Below are 23,475 nucleotides of genomic sequence, written 5' to 3'. Positions count from 1 at the left end.
TTGACATAAGCATTGTCCAACACCACACCAATAAATGTCAGAGATGGCCAACAGGCCAGTATATTTTACAGCACGGATACTCTGGATAAAGGGATGGGTCATGTCCTGGGCAGGATGAAAGGCTGGATGAGATTTTATCATACTACTCTGAACAACACACAATCTGAAAGTTTGTGACTTGTTTATATGTGAAATTTTCAATTAAAATTTTAGAACATGGGTCACTGAAACCAAAGAAAATAAAACCCCAGATAAGGGAGTAAGTACTGTTGTGCTATTAGGGTGCATGAAATGAAGAAAAAAATAAAGGAAGGAGAGTGGGGTGATGGTCTGAAGAGATGAAATCTGAACAAAGATTGGAGGGAAATGAGAAATAAACCATCCAATAGAGTGGTTCAAAGGGAAATACGGGAACGCCTGAGGCAGGGGACTGCTCAGCCAGTCTCAGGAACAGCGGGGAGGCCAGATGGTATAACCATCATAGTTTCTGCTACACCTGTTGAAGGCCCACCTGGGCCATGATCTAGGTGAGTGACAGCCTCAGCTGGAGGAAGATCGTTCTGCCAGAGGGAAGGGGGCTGATGGGACACATTTCCATGTGAGTGAACGAGCCTGCAGCAAAACTGGGCCACCCTGTAGCTGTATTATGGACTTGGGAAGCGGTCATTTCCCAAGTCAGGGGAACTTGATTTGGCTTGAGTGTCAGAAGCACATACTCATTTCTGCTTGGCTTTATTTCCACACAGAAGTTGTATTTGGGGTGGCAGTTAAAAAGAAAAAAGAAAAGAAAAACAGTGTCAGTAAGCCTCAGCATCACCCTCAACATGTCTCACTCAATTACCCTCCAGACACTAATGTCCAAATCTCATTAGGCTGAGAGCTTCTGGGTCAGCCAGCTCCTAAGAGGATATTAAAACACACACAACCTCCTCTTCCCCGATCATCCAGACCGTACAAAGGGAGCCCTTGGCTCAATCAATATACCTGTCACATTTAAGCAGTAGCAACATCACATTGAGAGACTGTAAGGCCATGAACCAGGAGCTTACAAATTCCTGCTACAGAAAGATCAAATATGAATAGACCATCACCTCGTATTTGGGATCCCAGAGTCAACTGGGAAAGAAAGAAAGGAAAATGCAAAAGAGTCAGGTTAGGCACCTAAGCAAACCTGGGAGTCCCATGCAGGCAGACACTTCCCACCCCTGGAACACCCATCCACGAAATCAGCTGGAAAAGAAATATGTGAAAAAGCTACCACAGAAAAGTCTGGGGGGCTAAAGGGGATACTGCTCTCTAGTTTCTCAGAACCAGACACCTGGAACTGCTCGAGGTAACTGGTTAAGAAAAACTAAAGATTGGAAAGAAGCCACTTCTGTTTGCTTGATTTGTTTTCTTGTTCAGGATATCTTGTCTCAACGATATCCTAAGACAAGTTTCACATAGAGTTTCAGAGCGCAGCAGGGAGAGGCAAATGCATAGAGAGTCATTTGAGTTCACACATAGCTCATGGTTGACAACAAAGCCTGTATGTACCTCAGGATCCGAGGTTGAAGACATCAACATTTTAAAATGAATAGACTATACATAATTTATCAAAACTTTTTAGTAGAGTTAAAGTTACTCAAATGTCACTGGTCATAACTAGGCAAAAGGGATGAACAAAACTGAAATAATGAAACTACTAGAAAAAAATAAGAATACCACACCACATTTCAATATCTACAGGATAAAGTCCAAATGGTCTCGGAGTGGGTTGGGGGGGGGATCAATTTAACTGTACTTATTTAGAAATAAGAATTAAATTGAAATAGATACAAATCAATGTTATAAAAAGAAACTAAACTTCTAAAATTAGAAAGTATTAGGAAAAACCGGACTCGACTGAGCTAGTTAAGGTGGCATAGGATTGGAATTAGAAAACAGAGGCAGGAGGATCAAAAGTTCAAGACCAGCCTGAGATACATAGTTGTGATTTGGATGAGAATGGTCCCCAAAGACTCATATGTTTGAATACTTAGACCCAGTGGCTGTAACTGTTTAGGAAGGATTAGGAGGACTTGTTGGAGAAGGTGTGTCACTGGTGTGGGCTTTTGCATTTCAAAAGATTTGTGCCATCCCCAGTGTGCATTCTTTGACTCCTGCTTTGATCGAGATGTGGGCTCTCCTTTTACTCCTCTTATTCCTCTTCAGTTCTCTCTGGGGCGCCCTGCCCTCTCTCCCCTGAGCCTGTCCACAAAAAAATCCCTTCTATAGAAATTGTAAAAAGAAGATAAAAAAGATGTGGCCTTTCATCTCTTCCTGCTGCCATGTGTTTGCTTCACCATCATGGACTCTAACCCTCTAGAGCTATAAGCCCGATTACTCACGTTCTTTTATAAATTGCCTTGATTGTTTTATTACAGCAGTAGAAACATAACTAAGACAGGAGAAAATTTAAGACCAGCCTGGGCCACAAAGGGAGACACTGTCTTAAAATATTAAAAATTAAAAAAAAAGACTGAATAAACAGTGATAAATTTCCATTTAAAAGCTATCTCTGTGAGATCTGATAGACTAAGATCAGAAGGAAGGAGAGGGGGACTTCCCCTATCAGTGGACTTGGGGAAGGGCACAGGTGAAGAAGGAAGAGGGAAGGTAGGATTGGGAGGGGAAGAGGGAGGGGTTTATGAGGCGATACAAAGTGAATAAAGTGTAATTAATAAAAGTTAAAAAAAAAAAAGCTATCCCTGTCACCGGGGTTATCAGAGTCAAGGCCCTGGCAGCCCCAACAAGCTCAGCTTGGTTACTCATCAGTACCCCAACTAAACAGACAAGTAATGGGAAGAAGACAGAGAAAAGAGATTATTCAGTGTGACCACATTAGAAAGGAAAGGGAGCAAAGAGTTCCAGTGACCACCCCCACCCCCACCCCCGCCAAAGTACAGCTTTGGGTCCTGACGTGAGATTTGGTTTTAAACAGAAAGCAGGACATATGCATAATGAATCAGTCCTGGTCAAAGTGAGGTTCTGCCGGACATTGACAGAACCTCGGTTTGCTCCAGTGTCTACTGCAAGGCACCTGACAAGTTATCAGCATGTGTGCATCTTTTCCTAGGAGACTGATTCCTCCTCTGAAGACACAGGGCTTCAGCCTTCTCTTTCTCCCAGCTTGAGACTACTGGGGGAAATTCCAGTTTCTTTAGCTCCATCATTTCTGTGGCTTAATGGCCAAAGACAACGGCACAAGTTTGTCTAGGATCTTCACTTTTGTCAGGATGGTTACACCCCAGGAGCTAGCAAAGGCCAGCTATAAAAGCCAGCTGTTTCTGTTTAGCAACGAAGACACAGCAACCTAGATACTGCGTTTTTCCTGTGTGTCAGATCGTCTCCTCTGAAAAGACTGACACCATGTGCTGGGGAAATGGCCCAGCACAAGGATGAAAACTTGACTGTAGGTTCCCCATCACCAGCCAGGCACTGCATTCATCTTTGAAGGCCCATGATATGGGTCTCTGGCCTCCACACATACGTTCACAAAATATGAGCACCCACATACACACAAGCATATGAGCACGTGCACACACACACACAAACCTTCCCCGCCACCAGCCTGCTCTGTACCAGCCTGCTCTGGTATGACCTCATCTTAACCATGAATTACATCCTCAATGACTCTCATTTGTAAATGAGGTACTTGGGGTTAGGACTTCCACATATGAATTGTGGTCAAGTGTGTAATTCAGCCTGACACAGAATTTGCTGACAAGTTATTTTCTGACCTTTTTATATATAAGTACAGTTGTTAATGTTATGACTGAATATAACTTTGAAGTGAAGAAAACATGAATATAAAGACATTGAGTGCTTAAGAACTAAGTCAAAGAGACGGGAGTGTGGCTCAGTGGGATGACACTGTCCTAACATGTGTAAGGAAAATCCTAGGTTCAACTGCACGAACACACACACACGTACACAAATACATTTAACACAGGCCAGTAATTTGGATGTCTGAGGAAAAAATAAACTACAAATCTGGAACTCTAAACCGAAGTGCCTTCACTTTTGTTATACTTCAAAGAAATCAAAACAAAGAAGCCTAAAATTATAAAGGATGCACTCTGAGCCTGATTTATATCAGAAACACTAATTTTGGAACTTCAATTAAACTCATAATAAAAGCAAAATTTAAGTCTTGGCCCATGCATCAAAAGACTATAAATTGTTTTACATTCCTTGATTAAAAGGAGCTTTTTCTTTTATTTTTAACTTAGGAAACACTATAATAAGAACAAGCATGGAAAGATGCTGCTGATGTGTAAAAATTTAAAGTCACAAATTTTCCAGAGTATCACCTTGTTTCTCAAAAATTGAAGCATGTTAAAGAATGAATTAAATTAATAAGATCAGGATCACCATAGTAGGAGCATCTAAAAAAAGACACATGTTCTAATTTTTTTTTGTTTCAATCTATGTAAAGATCTATAAATTGTTTTGCCTCAGATTTGAACCTTGATCTGACCTTTCTTTGTCAATACAGTCAAGGCGCCTTATCCATGGATTCTGCATTACTGCCTTTAACCAGCTGTGCATTAAATGATAAAATAGTTAGAATTCATTTCAAAATAGAGGAAGGGGCACAGGTTAGGGAAAAGGGCAATCCAAGGAGAGTGTTGTTGGAAAGGGATGTATCTCCTTATATTGTGCCCTTGCTCTTGTATACATTTCAAATGTTCCCTAGTAATTTTTTTCATGTGTATCGAGGCAACTGTGTTAGTGTGTGTGTTTGTGTAAATGCACATGTGTGCACATGGAGGCCAGAGGATGATGCCTGGCATCCTTTCTGGATTGCTTTGTCTTTCTTTTTCTTTTTCGAGACAAGGTCTTTCACTGAGCCTGAAGCTCACTGATTTGGCAGATGAGGTTAAGAAAGCTGCCTGTTTCTCCCACATCCCAGTGCTCAGGTTACAAACATATGCCTTGCTTCTTGTCTGAGTTCTGAGGATCTGAACTTAAGTCCTCGTGCTTGCATGGCAGGCATGTCACCAAATGAGCCGTCCTCATGAGCCCTTAGTAACTTTAAAAAAAAAAAAGACTCAGTATATTCTCTTGAAAAAACAGAGACGTGTGTGAAGTCAGTGAAAGACATGCAGAAAAAAAAATGTTTGCAACAATGCAGTGAAGAAACCCTCAAATACCAAATCAGTTGGGTGGATTAATAAATTTTGACATGCACACATAGTGGAATAATGTATAATATATGATGAGAGAATATTTACAGCTGTACATAACAATATTCTCATGAATAACACATTCAGGGAGAGAAGCCAGAACCAATAGCATACACTTGGGGTGACTCTACCGGGATTTACACCTAGTCCTTGCCACTACAACGTGGTAGAGCCGCTAGTTATTCTTGGCAGACAGTGACCAAGAGGCAAGTCTTGGGTGCGGACTTGTGGGTGACAGGTCTTCTCCTTGCTGTGGATGTGTGGCATCTGTGACAGGTCAACTGGACAGCGTACCCAGGCTGCTCTGTGCACACAGTTTTGCTTTCACTTTTTTATTTTTACTGTTTTAGAACTGTTTAAGTAAAAGGTTACTATAATTAAGAGTGGCATAAAGGGCCTGAGAACCCATGTTTCCACTAACCTCCCAGGTGACACCAAAGCTGGACTAACAAGGAGCTGGCTCTACTCCAGACACACAAGGAATCTTCAGGAGACTGAACAGAACTGCGCACATCTCTGTGTCCTGCGGCAGGGAGCTATCTATGGTCACGGGTGTAGGCTTTCTTCATGACCCCTCACTCCCTGGTGTCTGTGGAACCTTACGTGGGCACTCCAGAGCATGTCTGACATCTATCTGCCTTCACACCCTGCCCCCCCCAACCCTGCTTTCCTGCTCCTTTTCTGAGTCTGTGTCTCAGTTTGCATCATTCAGCCTCTCTCTGCTTCTAGGACTCAACCATACAGTCACAGCTCAGTTCAAACATTAATCCCTTTGTGGAGCCTCCTCTCATTTCTCTACCACTATCAATCGGAACTGCCGTGAGCACACCATTCATACCTCGGAAAGAACATGGCCCAGCCTGCCCGTGTCAGGGCTGACTGGAGTCGGATGGGTTGGCAATCAGCTTGTGAGCCTTTCAGAAAGCAAGTAACTCAGCCAATGCTCTCAGCCAGACACCGCCAGGCTCACACCAGGAAGAAAGGCTTTGCAGACCTTTGAGTGCTTGGAATCAGACAAACCAGGTTACAATCTGGTTCACTTTCTAAGAATAGAACTTGGGGCTTAGCATCTCTGAGCTGCACAAGGTTATTCAGAGAACCAAGGAGGAAGGCAAAAGGTATAGTGAATGGGAAATCTTAAAGTGACATAGCCAAGTCCCAACCCTAGAACCTGCAAATGCCATTGGTGGAGAGTCTTTACAATCATATCTGTGAGTTACGGATCCAGAGATGAGTGCATCTTGGGATAGTGCGGCCTTATAGAGAGGACAGTGACCCTACACAGGCCAAGGGACACTTAGCACCATTAGACTGGGGAAAGCGTAGAGCATTCCTGCCTAGGGCCTTAAGAGGGAGAGAAGCTGTGCTTTATGCCTTGATTTTAGACTGTTGGCTTCCAGCCGTGGTAGGATATTCTAGAGCTGGTATGAGTGCCCCAGACTGTGACCATCTGTTGCCACTGAAAGTGTTAGGCTAACTTTGTAACCTATATGTCTTCTAAAGCCTATAGTTTTGAGTTTTAGGTCCAGGTTAAGCTAAAGCCTCTTAGTACCTTTCCAGAAAGTAAAGAAATGTGGCCCTATCTGTGAGGACAAATATAAAAAAAGGGAAAGCAAGCAATGACCTTCACTCGGCAAAAGAACGACCAGACCCTTGTCCTTGAGCTAGCGTTTCTTAGCAACAAACCTAGACTTCTTCTGAGTAGCTTTTGACCTCTAGCCAAGAGCCCGCAGCCCTAATCTTCAAGGATGAGCTAACCACCCCCACCTTCAATTGCAGCTGCATCCACACTTGGCAGGACTGGCCAAGCTTGAGCACCTAAGACTAACCAATTATCTTACTTTATAGCTTCCTCATCCAATCCTAAATTGCCAAAACTAGAACTTCAAATCTCCCGCAATTTTTCTTTTAAAGACCTAAAGGCCTTTGTCTCCCGGTGCCACTCTTTACTGACCGGCAGGGGTGACCCCGTTGTACAATGGTTAATAAACCTCTTGCTTTTGCAACGAGTCTTGGTCTGGGGGAGTGTCTGGGAAGGGCGCGATTGAACTCCTGAGCTGTGAGACCCCAGGTCTTACACCACCACCCTGCAAAGTCAATATGCAAGGGTCACTTAACTGCTCCTCCTGTCTCTGTGATCCTCCAAGCTTGTGATTAATCAATACAGATTATAAACATTCTTATGTTATTTGACAAGCAAATAAATAGCAGTGAGTGTTACTATCAAATGTTATTCTAAGTGCTTTACAAATATTTACTTAATACTTAAGTACTGTGGACCCCCAAGGTAGATCCTGTGATCAACTGTCATCTTCCATAGGAATAGAGAACCTAAGTAGCTTGGTCACCATCACAGAGCTAGTAAGCTAGGAGGCTGGTCCAGGGCTCAGACTCTTAAGCATCACTCAGAGCACGGTGATTTTCTAAATCTAGACCTGGCCACACAGTGGGGCTCTGATCTCTTGCTGGGCAGCTCTGACCTGCAGCCCTCTGCAGTCCATATTTTTCTCCAGGGACTCAGGGCTGCTTCCCTGCCAGGATGGCTTCATCCTGCAGCTGTTGAGGTGCCTCCCATGTTTATACTCACACTAATCTCCTTCCTACAGGGGGGCCCAGAGGAAACTGCTGAGGCATTCCAGTGCAGGCAGGGCCCCACAGAGCAGGAAGCCCTGCTTCTAGAGGCTTTTGAAGAACTTTTCCTGCTGCTTGTTACTAGCTATAGAACGACAGGATCGCATTTCAACCAGGGAGGCTTTGTGCACAAGGAAACAAGCAATATGTGGCAGGATGCATGTGCACACAAGAAACACAGACACACGCACATACACACAAATAAATGCAAAAAAAGGACTCTTAGTGCCGTCTATCTTTGGGCCGTTGGCACAAGGGACATTGCAACACTGTCTCAGGCTCCTTTGACTCTCACTTTCCTTGTGAGCCTCAAAGCTGCAGCCAGCTGCTTGGCTAGCTGTCGGCCCTGGGTAATCCATTTAGTGCTCTGCCCTCAGCTTCAGCTTCTATAGAATGAAACACTAGGAGGACCTCATTCAGACTGGCCAACTTGTCTAATCTTGTAAGATTGCTGGAAAGAAAGGAGAGGAGGAGGTACAGGGTGCCTGACAAGGAGGAAGGAACAAGACACATCAGGTTTTGTTTTGCCTTGGTGACCTTATTTTTGGCAAAGTCCAGTGCCAACCTGAGTCACATGATCTGTAGAGGACAATGACTACTTTGTGTGAATCAGCTGAAAACATACAGGTTTTGTTATGTAGTGGTACCTAGATGTTAGTACAGGCACACCTGTTAGGCTGTCCACCTGGTCAGCAACCTTCCTGGAACCACCTCTCTCTGCTTCTGCAGTTGTGGAGACAGCAAAGGCCCACAGCAGCCAGGACCACTCAGCAGCCCCCTAGCCATGGTTCTCGAGAGGGCCCGACATTGATTAGGTTTAGAATCAGGGGGTGGAAGAAAAAGAGCTGCTGGTGCTCTCTCCAGGAAGCTAATCTGTAACCTGTAACACCTGCAAATAAATTCTATACAATGAAGACCATGGGAGTTGAGAGCAGGGTTTGGGGGTGGAGAGCAGCAGCCTTGGAGAAGGCAGGAGATGCTAAGGTCTCCAGTTCTGGTGGGAGGAAGAGAGAGAGTCTCGACAGTAAGGCCATCTCAATCCCACTTCAAACAATGGCACAACTCTCCATCCTGATGTCCAACTTTCTTGATCACCTCAGCTAGCACGTTTGTTTAACCACAAGACAGAAGTGTCTGCACACTCCAAGATCCTGAGGAGATCCCAAACCCTATAGGAACCCAGCCTCACTCACCCTCATGCCCCGATTCTACCTCCTAGCCAACGCCATGCCCACATACACCAGATCCCAGGGGCAAATCAGATTAGTCTCTGGAAATACTTTTCGAAATAGGTCAACCATTCTAAAATCTAATTTAAGAACATGCTAAGGCAGGGTGAACAATTATTTTAGAATATTTCATAAAACTAAAAGCAGACATGTCCTTTTTTTCTGGCTTCCTCAGAATGGCTCTGTATCTTACCTTAGAACAAATTCATTGTTGCCACATAAAATTGGAAGAGGCTCTATTTAACACCAACAGGACAGTCTGCAATGTCCACTTTTCATATGCAAAGGCTGTCATCTTTCATATTGACTCATAGATTTTCTAAATTCTTTCATTTTTAAAATTCTAGCTGTTGTTCATTTTTTTTGTTGGTTGTTGTTGTTTTGGTTGTGATACCTAACCCATGGTTATTTTAAGAGCACCACATTAAAATAAAAGGAAAAACAAATTACCCGCAAGAAACCAAGGATTACTAGAGAAATAACTAGTCCCACAAACAAAGGGCTCTCGGTATGCCTCTTTCTTTCAAGTTGAATATGTGTTATGACTCAGTTTCCCAACCTGTAACGAGACATATGATTATAATTGACACTCCACGTATGGCCATCACCTGCCTCCAAAAACTATGAAGGATTTCAGTGAGTTAACAGGTAGCAGTAACAGACAGCAAAACAAGCCTCATGGACTGATTACTGGGGACAGCATTGAAGACCAAAGAAGTGGAGGAAACCCAAGCACCTGCTAGATGCCGGCATCCTTGCTAGGAAGGAAGACCATTCAGAATGGCAGTAAGCCCTGGATCCTGGTGCCCACTCTGCTACTAGGAGGCCTGCCAACCATACCCAGCCTGGGCACCCTAGGACATCACAGAACTGCTTCTAACAGGGCGATTCTGTATAGAATGTTCCCGAGGAGGGAGTAGCAGCAAGGGTATTTCAGTGATGCCCAGAGAGTCATCCTGTTCCCATGTCCTCTGCCTACATCAACTTAAACATCACATTTGGCCAATGTTTTCCTCTCAGATAATAAAGTTAATAGCAACTACACTCACTGATTCTTCCCAGTGCCAACCAGGAATGGTTTTAAACATACACTTTACACATAACATCTCATGTAAACCTCACAAATAAGAGCTATAAAGTAGGCTCTGATTACAGTCAGATTCCATCTACAAGAAACAAGGATCTGAAAGTTAACAACTTGGCCTTGATCATCTCTGCAGGACATTATAAAAGCTAACATATAAACACAGTCCTTTGGACACAAAATTGTATGCATCTCCCCCACCCCTTACTTTCCACTACATTGTATGTTCACAGTTATTCCTCTAGAGGAACATCCACCTCCATGTGATCTACCCGCCCAGCTGAACAGATTTTAGCCTCTGGCTCACAACACCCAACTGGGGCACCAGAGAAAGCCCCCATGGTAAGATTTGTGTCTGGTTAAAAAAAAAAAAGTAAGAGAGGGACATCAGTAGGTGTCTGATTGTATCTCTGAGAATGCACTATGGAAAGGACATGGAAGCACCCAGCAAAAAACAGCTACTTTCAACCCAGGCTATAGGGCCTATCTGAGGCCCAATCTGATTTCATCTTGATTTCAATCTTCCCAGCCTTCAGCACAGTGACTCTTGAGGTGAGACACAGCTCTCTTCTCAGTGAGCCTCAGGCTACATGCAGGCTCATATTCTCAGTGACTCCAAGCCAGAAAGACGTTCTTGAACCACCTCAGGTTCAAGGACACATTGTACCATGGCTCAGTTACCCATATTCTTGATCTATTCATATCTATTCTCTTTTGTCCAAGAAGTAAAACTCTGTCTCAAGTCTCAGCTGAACAAGGACATTCCACCTCAGCCCTCTTCAGGATGCAACACAGGCTTCTCTCACGAACGTCAAATGAAAAACACAGTAAACTCTTTTGGTTGGATATAAGATACATGACAAGCAGAGGGAGCCCAGGCTCAAATATCGTTCCTTCCTCTACCGTTCCTCAGTCTGCACTAAACTCCTCATGTAAAGATCCTCTACTTTCAGGCAGAAGAACAGACTCTGGATCATGCCATCTGTCTTGGTTAGAGTTTCTATTGCTGCAATGAAACACCACGATGAAAGCAAGCTGTGGAGGAAAGGTTTTATTTGGCTTGTACTTCCACAACATAGTCCCTCACTGAGGGAAGTCAGGGAAGGAACTCAGACAGGGCAAGAACTTGGAGGCAGGAGCTGATGCAGAAACCATGGATGGGTGCTTGCTCTTCATGGTCTGCTCAGCCTGCTTTCTAATAGAGTCCAGGACCAACAGCCTTTGATGGCATCACTCACAATGGGCTTAGCCCTACCCAATCAATCACTATTTTTTTTAAATGCCTTATAGCCAGATCTTACAGAGGCTGCAGTTTTCTCAGTTCCCTCCTTTTCTAGCTATTTCAAGTTGATACTAAAACTAGTCAGCACACTATCTCTCAACCTATATGTCTCAAATTTTTCTGTTTGGACTAATATTCTAAAGCTATCTCCCCATGATTTGGTGACTAGGAAATCTATGGATCCCAGATGAAAGACATGACTGTTTCGTTCATGACTTAGGTGATATAAAAGCCCTTAAGGACACTTAAAGATGATTATGAAATCCAGTAATTGGATGGAACAATATAAAAGACACTAGAATGGTGGATGGGCAGTTGTTGTGCACGTCTTTAATCCCAGCACTCAGGAGGCAGAGGCAGGAGGATCTTTATCTTTGCGAAATCAAGGACAGTCATGGCTACACACAGAGAAACTGTTTCTTGAAAAAAGTAAGAAAAAAAGAAAGAAAGGAAGAAAGAAAAGAAAGAAAGAGAGAGAGAGAAAGAGAGAGAGAAAGAAAGAAAGAAAGAAAGAAAGAAAGAAAGGAAGGAAGGAAGGAGGAAGGAAGGAAGGAAGGAAGGAAGGAAGGAAAGAAAGAAAGAAAGAAAGAAAGAAAGAAAGAAAGAAAGAAAGAAAGAAAGAAAGAAAGAAAGAAAGAAATGATGAGAGAAGAAAATAGAAACCCTAAGATGTCAACTTTCAAATTCAACATTACATTCTGAAGACACCCTAATGATTTTCTCCCTCAAAGAAAAAACTATTTTGCTTTTGTCTGCTGCTGCAAGTCAGGAGCATGCCTCACTTCACTACGATGAGCCCAAGCTACAAGGTAGGCCGACACCCTCAGAAGGTTCAGGTTTATACTCTCCAGATGGCTCTTCTCTAAGTTCACAATGTTAGTGATGGAGTTCAAACCTTCCAAATACCTATTCAGCTAGCCTGGTTACTGAAACAAGGCTTTGAATATGCATTGCTTTACAAAGTGCAAAGAACCTTCCTATGAAATCGGAGGTTTAACATAGAACAATGTATGGAAAGAGATTATAGAATTACGTAATTGTATGTAGGCTATGCTTTAAACTGAAACACGGGCAGTTTCAACTCTTCTGGATTCACTGTAAATTCATACAGCACAACTAATTCAAAATAACTGAATTCTAAGTTTTGTGCACACATTTTTTTGTACCTACATTTTTTAAGATAAATTATTATTACCATTTATTACAATTTATTCAATTTGTATCCCAGCTGTGGCCCCATTCTTTCTCTCCTCCCAACCCCACCCTCCTACCCTTATGCCCCTCCCCTAGTCCACTAATGGAGGAGGGTCCTCCTTTCCTTCTATTTGACCCTAGCCTATCAGGTCTCATCAGGATTGGTTGTATTGTTCTCCGAGAGCCTGCCATTGAGTACATGTCAGAGAAAGTCCCTGCTCCTCTTACTAGGGACCATATTTGGAGACTGAGATATGAGAGAGCTGTGTCTCACTCAAGAGTCATTGTGCTGAAGGCTGGGAAGATTGAAATCAAGATGAAATTGACATCATATTGACATCTGAGCCAAGGGTTTTAGGTCTTCTCCATGCATGGTCTTTGGTTGGGGTATCATTCTCGTCAGAGACCCCAGGGCTCAGTTTTATGGCTCTGTTGGTCTCCTTTTAGAGCTCCTGTTCCCTCCAGGTCTTTCTATCTCCCCCTTCTTTCCTAAGATTCCCTGCACTCTGCCCAAAAAGTTTGGCTATAACTCTCAACATCTGCATCAGTACCTCTATTGGTAGAGTCTTTCAGCGGCCTTCTGTGGTAGGCTCATATCCTGTTCCCTGTCTGAATGAGAATTGAGCATCCCTAGGGTCTTCCTTGTTGTTTAGCTTCTTTATGAGTATAGATTTAAGTATGTTTATCTTATATTATATGGATAATATCCACTTATGAGTAAGTATATACCATGTGTGTCTTTCTGCTTCTGGGATACCTCAAGCAAGATGATCTTTTCTAGTTCCCACCATTTGCCTGCAAATTTCATGATTTCCTTGTTTTTAATAGCTGAGTAGTATTCCATTGTGTAAATGTACAATTTCTGTATCCGTTCCTCCATTGAGGGTTATCTACGTTGTTTCCAGATTCTGGACATTACAAATAGACCTGCTACAAACAAGGTTGAGCAAATGTCCTTTGTATAGTTGAGCATATTTTGGATATATGCCTAGGAGTGATATAGTTGGATCTTGAGGTAGCACTATTCTCAGTTTTCTGAGAATGTGCCATTTTTATTTCCAAAGTGGTTGTACAAGTTTGCATTCCCACCATCAATGGAGGAAGGTTCCCCTTTCTCCACATCCTCTCCAGCATATATTGTCATTTGAGTTTTTGATCTTAGCCGTTATGATGGGTGTAAGGTGAAATCTCAGGGTTGTTTTTATTTGTATCTCCCTGATGACTAAGGACGTTAAACATTTCTTTAAGTGCTTTTCTGCCATTCAATATTCCTCTATTGAGAATTCACTGTTTAGCTCTGTACCCCATTTTTAAATTGGGTTACTTGGTTTGTTGGTATTTAACTTCTTTAAGTTCTTTATATATTCTAGATATTAGCTGTCTGTCAGATATAGGATTGGTGAAGATCCTTTCCCAGCCTGTAGGCTGTCGTTTTGTTCTGACAACAGTGTCCTTTGCTTTACAGAAACTTTTCAGTTTCATGAGGTCCCATTTATTGATTATTGATCTTAGAGCCTGTACTATTGGTGTTCTATTCAGAAAGTTTTCTCCTGTGCCAATGAGTACAAGGCTCTTCCCCACTTTTTCTTCTAACAGATTTAGTTTGCCTGGTTTCATGTTGAGGTCTTTGATCCACTTGGACTTTAGTTTTGTGCAGGGTGATATGCATGGATCTGTTTGCATTTTTCTTCATGTAGACATCCAGTTAGACCTGCACCATTTGTTGAAGATCCTATCTTTTTTCCATTGTATTGTTTTGGCTTCTTTGTCAAAAATCAAGAATCCTTAGGTGTTTGGGTTTAATTCTGGGTCTTCTACTAAATTCTATTGATGCACTATTCTGTTTCTATGCCAGTACCATGAAGTTTTTATTACTGTTGCTCTATAGTACAGCTGGAGATCAGGCCTGGAGATACCCCAGAATCTATTATTGTACAGGATTGTTTTAGCAATTCTGTTTTTTTTTTTCATATGAAATGGAGAATTGTTCTTTCAAGTTCTGTGAAGAATTGTGTTGGTATTTTGATGGGAATTTCATTGAATCTGTAGACTGTTTTTGGCAGGATGGCCATTTTCACAATGTTAATTCTACCAATCCATGAGCATGGGAGATCTTTCCATCTTCTGCTATCTTCTTCAATTTCTTTCTTCAGAGACTTACAGTTTGTTTGTTTGTTTGTTTCAAACAGGTCTTTCACTTGCTTGGTTAGAGTCCCACCAAGGTACTTTACATCATTAGTGGCTACTGTAAAGGGTGTCGTTTCCCTAATTTCTTTCTCAGCCCTTTTGTCTTTCATATACAGGGGGGCGACTGATTTTGTTGTTGTTGTTAATTTTGTATCCAGCCACTTTGCTGAGGTGTTTACCAAATGAAGGAGTTCTCTGGTAGAATTTTTAGGGTCACTCATGTATACTATCATATCATCTGCAAATAGTGATAACTTTGACTTCTTCCTTTCTGATTTGTATCCCCTTGATCTCCTTCAGTTGTCTTAATTGCTCTAGATAGGACTTCAAGAAATATGTTGAAGAGGTATGGAGAGAGTGGGTAGCCTTGCCTTGTCCCTGATTTCAGCGGGATTGATTTAAGTTTCTCTCCGTTTAGTTTGATGTTGGTTAGGCTTACTGTATATATTGCCTTTACTGTGCTTACGTATATACATACAGTTTTTTTTTAAAGGTAATTAGAGGATGAGGAGATAACAGCTCAGTTGGAAAGTATCTGCCACATGAGCATAAGGACCTGAAACTGGACTGCCAGCACCCACATCCAAGACAGGAGTGGTAGAACGCATGTATATTACTGGTGGAAAGCAATAAAAGAAGATGGCCAACATCAGCCTGTAGCTTCCATACATACATACACCTTCACCCATATGCAAATGTGCATACACATACACTAGAGAAACACACAAAAAGTTTTAAATGACTAGGAACAATAATAATTACCTGTTTTTACAGTAACATTCATAGTACGTCTATAAAAAAAAACAGCTATTTGAAACAAATAATATGGAACAAACACGAGCAAGTAACCCCTCATTTCATTGTTTGGATTTCCAGGTTTGTTGTTTTAAGCAGTGTCAGAAACAGTGTTAGTTTAAGATCATCTTCAGTGACACTAAAGACCCAGACTGACATTTCTTAGAATTGAAATTTGAATAGGAACCTGACAAGAGTCCTTCAGACTGTTTCAAGCTAATTTAACACAATTAAAATGTCAATAAACATGCATTTTACTAAAACTATAAACGTCCCTGTTCTCATTTCCTTTTTCCTTCTGTGATAACATAGCCTGACAAAAAGCAGCACGGGGTGGGAAGGGTTTATTTGGCTTGAAACTCCAGGTGATGGCCCAGCATTTGAGGGAAGTCAAGGCAGGATCCCAAGCACGCAGACACATGACATCCACAGTCAAGAGCAGAGGAAATGAATGCACGCGCGCTGCCTGCTTGCTTGCCGGTTCTGTTTCCTCAGTTAGACTAGACCACAGGCAAAGCTGATCAAGGCAATCCCTCATTCTTGATTGTGGCAAGCTGGCATTTTAAACTTAACTAGTCAGGGCTGGAGAGATGGCTCAGTGGTCAAGAGCTGCTCTTCCAGAGAACCCAGGTTCAGTTAAGAGCACCCACATGGCGACTCACAGCTATCTGTAACTCCAGTTCCAGAGAGTATAGCATATGCACAGGCATATGCACAGGCAAAACACCAATGCACATAAAATAAAAATAAATTAAGAAAAAAATTTAGCCAACACAGCCCCATGATGTAAACTCTCTGTGTCCCTGTCTCTCCCTTGATCTGTTTCTTCTCTCTCTCTCTCTCTCTCTCTCTCAAACACATACACACATTAACCACAGCCTTCTAAACTCTCCTTATTTCATTGTCTTCTACATTCATCTTTCAGACTGCCACAAATTTCATAACATCTCTGTAGTTTAAAGACAAGCTTAGGAGAGGTGTAAATTAAGCTCATCAAAAATACAGGCTGTACTTCAGAATCTTCACATGCACTTCTGTCCTCCTCACAGGACTGCATCTGTGATCACACATACCAGGGGCCTCCCAGGTTAAAGAATTACAAGAAGGTCAAGGAAAACCTCAGTACTGTGTATAGACAACAATAGTTCTGACCATAATGTACTGGGAGCTGACCCTTTGTCCCTCGTACTAAACTTAATACTCAGTTGTTCATAGCAGCAGGTCTGGTCCTAAGGAGTGCCAAAATTGCTTTTGGTGGTGGGTAGAAAAGAGTTAAATTCTAAAGTAGCACAACCCACAGCTCCTACATAAATATCAACCCCTCATTCCAAGACAAAGAACTTACATTTTTTACCCTAATTTTCACTATTGTTGTGTATGTGCTTTGGAACAATGCTTGGCTGTAGGCAAAACAAAGCAAGGTAAAGTGGAAACGCAATCCAAGCAGAAAGTTTTAATTTCGTTTCTCACCGAGCTCAACCAGATAAACATGTTTCTAAATTCTTTGTAAATATTTCTGCTCCTGTATAGTCAATGCTTTTGAACCTCGTCCTGTACAGGGCTGAATGTCTTCTCTATGGATGGTGTTGTTATTCAGAAACCAAGAGAGACAAATCAATCCTGCTGTGGTCACCACTCACCTATGGGGAAGTCATGCGGCTGGACCACATCGAGGAAGCTGTGCACCATTTGGTAGAGAGGGCCAACAGTCCAGACCTCGAAGGTGTCTTGGGTCTCATATTCTGGGGTAGGCAATTCATAAATCAAAGCAGCAGGAGTGTCTGTGGACACAGGCTGATATCCACACAGAGCCAGTAGCAGCAGGATGATGAATACAAGAGCCATAGTCAGCCTGATCCCCCAAGCTCATGTGAGGTAGTTTCTGGAAGCTCAGGGGCAGTAGGCCTTTCCTGGAGCAGCAGGATCTTCTGCCTCCTGGCTGGTAACAAGGGGAGCAGAAGCAGGTCACTCAAAGTACCATCCCTGGGAGGGCAAGAAAGAGCACTGGTTACTCAGAGAAGCCCTTACCTGCCCCAGGAGCCCACCCCAGAGGAAGTGGTATGGCTTAGAGTTAAACACTTAGGCCTAATTGGCGGAAGTGAAAACCAAATGCACAGCCTGCTCCAGAGCTGCAGGTAGGGACCAGCAGAGAACTTCTTCCAGGAAGATGGGATGATTTAGAACACAGCCCTTTCCAGGGTCAAGAAACACCAGGCAAGGCTCAGGAAACTGTTCGAGGAAAAAGACATTCATTGGGCACTTGCTGTATTCCCGATACCATCCTACATGCTTTGAAGGTATAATATATGCCGAAGAAATTTTAGCAACCTACACCAGTTACCAGGCAGTCACCAGTTACCAGGCCAGAATCCAAGTCAGTCTTTTCCTTCAGAATCTAAGCTCTAACCAGAACAGCAGGGCTCTGATGCTCCAGGCTCATCCTCTCAAGTTCCTGCTAGGGCCACAGAGGCCCCCAGCCACGGACTAGCGAGATTAACTTTTCGAAGGTTTTGCTGCCCTTTTGCTCTGAAGGTACAGCTCCCTTGCATTCTTGTTAACATCACATGCCAGGTATCCATCACACCTAACCCAAGCCCTTAAAACAGTCTTTGGGGGCTGCAGAGATGGCCCAGGAGTTAAGATCACCTGTTGACTTGTTGATCTCGCAGATGAGCTGGGTTCAGTTCCCAGCACCCACATGGTAGCTCACAATCACTCCAAACTCCAGCTCCAGGTAAGCCAGGGCAGTGCCTTCAGCCTCCATGGGAACCAGACACAAACATGGTGTATATACTCAGATACAGAGAAAACATCCATACAAATAAAATAAATTACTATTTTTTTAATTAAAAAAACAATGGGTGTTGACTTAAAATACCGATGGCCAAACCTAACTGCTGGAACGAGGTTTACTAAACTACACTTTAATTTTTTTTTTTAATTGTAGGGCAGGATGATGTAAGTTAGAAGACAATTTTCAGAAATTTCTGGGGTTGGTTCTCTCCTCCTACTGGGGGTTCTGGGATTGAACTCATAGTTTTCACAGGGTATTCCCCCCACCCCCACCTCACTGAGCCACCTTGACAGCCTTAATTTGCATTGTAACCAGCATCCCTGAAGGGAGCAAAAGGCTGAAATAAACACTATATTCTTAGAACACCTTTCTGCCCCATTCCTGCCACTTTCCAAAGACAATGCAGGCTCTGGACACAGCTTCAGGACCAAGGTCTTTCTGTCTTCTGGGGTGTTGCCTTGGGGGTGAGGGAGTATTTGACTTCAGAGCCCACCTTTATGAGTCCAGTGGGAAGCAGCCCTACCTCTCATTGTGAGGCCAGCTGGGGTGCCCAAATAGGCCCTGGGGGTAAGCCAGTCTAGGCTGATCAGATCCCTTCTCTTGGGCCTGAGCCTGGAATACATACTAAAGATGAGGGGCTTCTCATTCGTTCTAGAAATGAAGATGGCAGTACAGCAGCCATATCTAAGATCTGCCATGCCCACCACACTTACATGTCAGTCAGGGGGCCTGTCACCTGTTCTGTGTTGCTAAGACTGGCTGTCCAACCCTCCTGCCACTGTCCCCCAAGAACATCTGTTTGTTACACTCATGCTGGGTTGGTTTGTTTCCAGGTTCTTAAAAACCAGGAAGTGGTTCTTGACAACTGACAAAATCAATTTCCTCACATTGTAAACGAAATCAACCATACTTAGAGTGTTGTTATTTTCTAAGATTTATTTTATGTGATGAGTATTTTGCCTTCATGCGTATTTATGTGCATCCCACGCGCCTCTCCATGGAGTCCCTGAAGCTGGAGTTACAGACACTTGTGAGCTGTCATGTGGATGCTGGGAGTTGAGCTGGGAGTCCTCTAGGGGAGCAGCTAGTGCTCCCAACCGCTGAGCCATTTCTCCAGCTCATAGTATTATTATTTTCAACTCATCCTTTGATCTGTTTGCTTACTTCATTGAACTAGAACAGCGAGAAACAGTTCAACATAAAAATCATAAGGAAGTCCATAAAAATTTATGGAACACTTAAAAGAAAGAAAAAAAAAAGAAAGAAAAACAACAACTAAAGGGCCCTGCTGAATATCAAAAATCCCAAGTTTTCAAACAGGGCCGGGTCTCTGGTTACACTTATTAATCGATCCTGTGACGTTGACAGCTGCATACTTTCTCCTCTGCGGAGTGAGCTTTGGAACAGGATTGGTGAGTTAACATGCTAACAAGTAACGAATTTGGCACAATACGCGCTGTCCATAAAGTTCTGACGCCCCAGGCTAACCACTGTGAACCCCCTAGGCTCATGCAGACAGATCCCAGCTTTGTGGTGAATTCAAAGAGGTAAATTCACAAATGAATGAGAAAAATAATCATCCAAGATGAACCGTATGAATTTGCCAATATTCAACTGGTCAATAAAAAAAAAGTTTTTATATGGTTCAATGCAACTCATTGTTCAAGTTGTTTGGGTCTCCAGTGAGTTGGGGTGGAGGGGCCTGCAAGGACCTCAGCCTCTCACTCACTTAACAAAAAGCCAGCAACCATTCTCCGCCCGGGCATGAGAAAAGTCCACAATAGAATAAGAGAGCAACAGAGCAGGCGCCCAGAGCAAGCACCGGCACCTTTCCTCCCCTGCTTTTCCCTCCAAGCTGCCACCACACCGAGTGCTCTCCCGCCCTCGTTTTCTCCTGCTCGGGGGGCCTCTCCCGGGCTGCGGGAACACAAAAGAACCCGCTCCCGGGCGGCGCGCGAATCTGGAAGCCTCCAGGAATCCACCGCAGCCTGGGGGAGGGGGTCGGCCCTGAGACCCGCCGTCCCGAGCGCCAGCGCGGCACTGCCCACCCCGAGTCCCCGGCGGGGCAGGGGTACGGGGACTGGAGCGGAGCTCCTCACAGTCCCTCTCCGACCCGCTCCCCGAAACTCAGCCCGAGCCCCGAGCCTCCCAGCGGCGGGGAAGCTATGGTCCGTCCACACTCCTCTTTGTTGTCCCCGGCCCCCGCGTTCTGTCAAAGTATACCCCGAGCGTCCCTGGTCTCCATCTCCAGGAAAGTCTCGGCGCTGGGCGACCGGACCTCCCGCTCCGGTGCGTGCGCTCGGCAACCGCCGCGGGGAGGCGGTTTGCTCTAGCACCCGCGTCGCCCTTCCTCTCGGGCCGGTAGCACCGTGCGTTGCACAGAGGTGCAAGACGGTGGCTGGGAGTCCCGCGTCCCCAGGGCCTGTCCCGGGGCTCTCCTTACCGCAGAAGAGTTCTCGGGACCGGGACTGAACCTCTTTTCCGCCGTCCTGCCCGAAAGCGAGCCGGTGGCCTGGGAGTCCCGCCGCCTCCAGCTCTGGTCGCCAGCGACCACTACCCCTCCGCGGGATGGAAAAGAGCAGCAGAGCCGAGCTACGCGGCGCGGAACGGGACGCCACCGCGAGAAAAAGTTTGCACGCTCTGCACTGTCCTCTCAGACCCCGGGATCGCCAAGTGGCCGGGACCCAGACCACCGTGCAAGCCCCTCCAGCTCCGGAAGGCAACCCAGGTTCCCGCCACCTGCTGTCGAGGCAGGGGGAGGCGCCGGTCGACCTCCTCCACCCCCTATCCCTGCCCTAGGTGTTCTAGGAGAGGGTGCGCTCAGCGCCACGCCGGGTCCGGAGCTACTCACCGATCCCTTCCAGCTCCTGCCCGGGTCTAGGAGCTCTCTAACTCCTAGCCTCCAGCCTGGACTCCCTCCGCCTGGTTCATGAATTATTTAGAGTCCGGCCCGGAGTATCAGAGGGGAGGTTGGGTGAGAGCCCGCCCTGCTGCCCGCCTCGGGTTGGCTATGGGTATAAGAGGCAGGACCACGGGACCCCAGGACCCTATGAACCTGTTACGAGCTCCAGGGTCCCCAGGCAGAGATCTGGGGATGCGACTGAGGAAACACACTGACCCCTTCAGGAACATACTTACCGGAGGCCGAGCTTGAGGCCAGGTGCTGGGGTCTTCACAGGGCTCAGTAATTTAAAGAGCACTAAGCCTGGGGCTTTGAGCGCACTGATTGGACCTTCAGAGAGGCTCAGCCACAATGCCCTGAGGACATCCACGGGGCATAGTTTTTATTTCCCGGCTGAAATCCCAGCTCAGTCCCACAACACCCTTCTCTATCACCTAATCCTAAATCGCTCCTTAGAAGGCAGCTAGCTCCTAAAATCTCTCGCTTCCACATTCTTCCCCGCTCTTTAGACACGGTTAAATGGTGCCCTGTGCGTTTTATTAAAAACAGAACTAAAAAAATAAATTATGGGACTGGGGTCTATCTCAATGCTATCAGGGATGGACACTACAGAGACTAACATTCCTGAACAGGACTACACAGAGAAACCATGTCTGAAATAGACAAAAACAAACAAAAATAACTACATTGCTGGAGCTCCATCACAGCTGAATTCATAGCTGGATAGCAGCTTCACTGAAGACTGGAGCAACTGTGCCATGCTGCCCTGGGGGGGATGGGGCGGGGCTTGTGAGTCTTACAACTTTCTGAGCTTTACTGAGCCTCCTGTTTCTTGGTTTTCTGAATCTTACCAACCTCCTTCCTCCCTTCAGGAAGGGCTGGTTCAAGTCAAAGGAAATGGCTACACAACCATCTGCCTTCACCATTTAACATGTTCAACAAGAACAAACGAATAAGCACTGAACACAACAGTAAGACGTATCACGAATAGTCTTAAGCAGAAAAGACAGCTCAGCAGTTACAACCACCTACTGATCTTGCAGTGAACACAAATTTAAGTCCCAGCACCATGTGGGTGACGGCCTGTAACACCAGCTCTAGGTCTCCTGTAACGCCGTCTTCTGGTCTTGTCTGGCAACCGCACTCAGGCGCACATACACATTGACACACATAATTTAAAATAAAGTTTTAAAAGGTTACAAGAGTCATAAGGCTTTAGAAATGAAGCATTGGGTAGGGGATATGACAGCTCAGTAGAAGAGCATGTGCTTAGCGTGTCCGAGGCTCAAGTTCTAGTACCACACAGAGAAGGAGGAGGCATGCAGACATGGTGGTATTATGCCCATAATTCCAGCACTGGGAATTCAAGGACAGCATGGGCTACAAAAGCAAGAAAGTATTCTTTAGCTATTGCCAGAATACATAAAAATCAATATTCAATATTGATTTCAAAATTCAAAATGCTTTGAAGAGACTATTTAGGTATTTTTCTTGCAATCACTAAAACTAAAGCAAAACATGTTTACGAATAATCATTCTAGTTCACCTGACAATTTCAACCATGAGTGAAGGTGTTCTGAAAGGAACAACATCACTTTTCGAATTCCCTGTGCAGTGCTGTTCTAGGGGTCTTTGAAGACAGCTGGTGGTCTCCACGGTGGGGCTGAGCAAAGAGCCCAGTGGAAGCTGTGGTAACTCAGCCTAGAGTCCTTTGCTGTCTGTACCCTGGAGCTTGCTTTCTTCACTTACGTGGGATTTAAGAGGGACACCGCTCCTGAAGCACCTGGATCAACTATTTTAAGCCTGCCCTGGGGATAAAGGACTATCTGGTCATCTAGCTGTGGAAGCAGTCATGAGACAGGTTCATAGAAGGCATGTTCCTCAGACGGAATGAAGTTGGAGGGTATAGGGACTGACAGAGTGGAGCTGTGGACATTTGTGATTGATTGCAGCAAAACAAATATTTTTAATGATTAAAATAATGATGTTTTGTGTGACTCAAAAACATGGCAGCATATCTTTAGATTAAAAAAAAACACTTTGCATCTCAAAACTGCCTTCAGATTAAAATTTTGTAACGTGGAGCCAGGGAGAGAGGAAGAAGGAAATGAGAAGAGAGGAAAAAAGACAAAGAGAAAGAGGGAAAGCGGGGCAGTGAATAGCTCCA

At 44.4% G+C, this 23,475-nt stretch overlaps 1 protein-coding gene across 5 annotated transcripts in view; it reads right to left on the bottom strand.

The window, feature by feature from the left end:
* Positions 1 to 21,675, bottom strand: part of Prom1 (prominin 1) — a 95,492-nt gene extending 73,817 nt beyond the window's left edge. For 2 of the 5 annotated variants that reach the window (XM_021654446.2, XM_021654445.2), the window contains exons 1-2: positions 21,258 to 21,403; positions 17,253 to 17,595 (exon numbers count right to left, since the gene is read on the bottom strand). In XM_021654446.2, the coding sequence (XP_021510121.1) occupies positions 17,253 to 17,457 (205 nt within the window). In that variant the 5' untranslated portion in view covers positions 17,458 to 17,595; positions 21,258 to 21,403. Of the gene's footprint in view, positions 1 to 17,252; positions 17,596 to 20,629; positions 20,737 to 20,849; positions 21,149 to 21,257; positions 21,404 to 21,544 lie in introns of those variants that run through there. The other 3 variants (XM_060365368.1, XM_060365367.1, XM_060365369.1) reach the window with 3 other exon arrangements.
* Positions 21,676 to 23,475: the final 1,800 nt, after the last annotated feature.

Source organism: Meriones unguiculatus, chromosome 12, assembly GCF_030254825.1.
Source record: "Meriones unguiculatus strain TT.TT164.6M chromosome 12, Bangor_MerUng_6.1, whole genome shotgun sequence".
NCBI classification, from domain to species: Eukaryota; Metazoa; Chordata; class Mammalia; order Rodentia; family Muridae; genus Meriones; species Meriones unguiculatus.
Note: the sequence above shows the minus strand (reverse complement) of the source record. Positions and strands in the feature narration are given on the sequence as shown.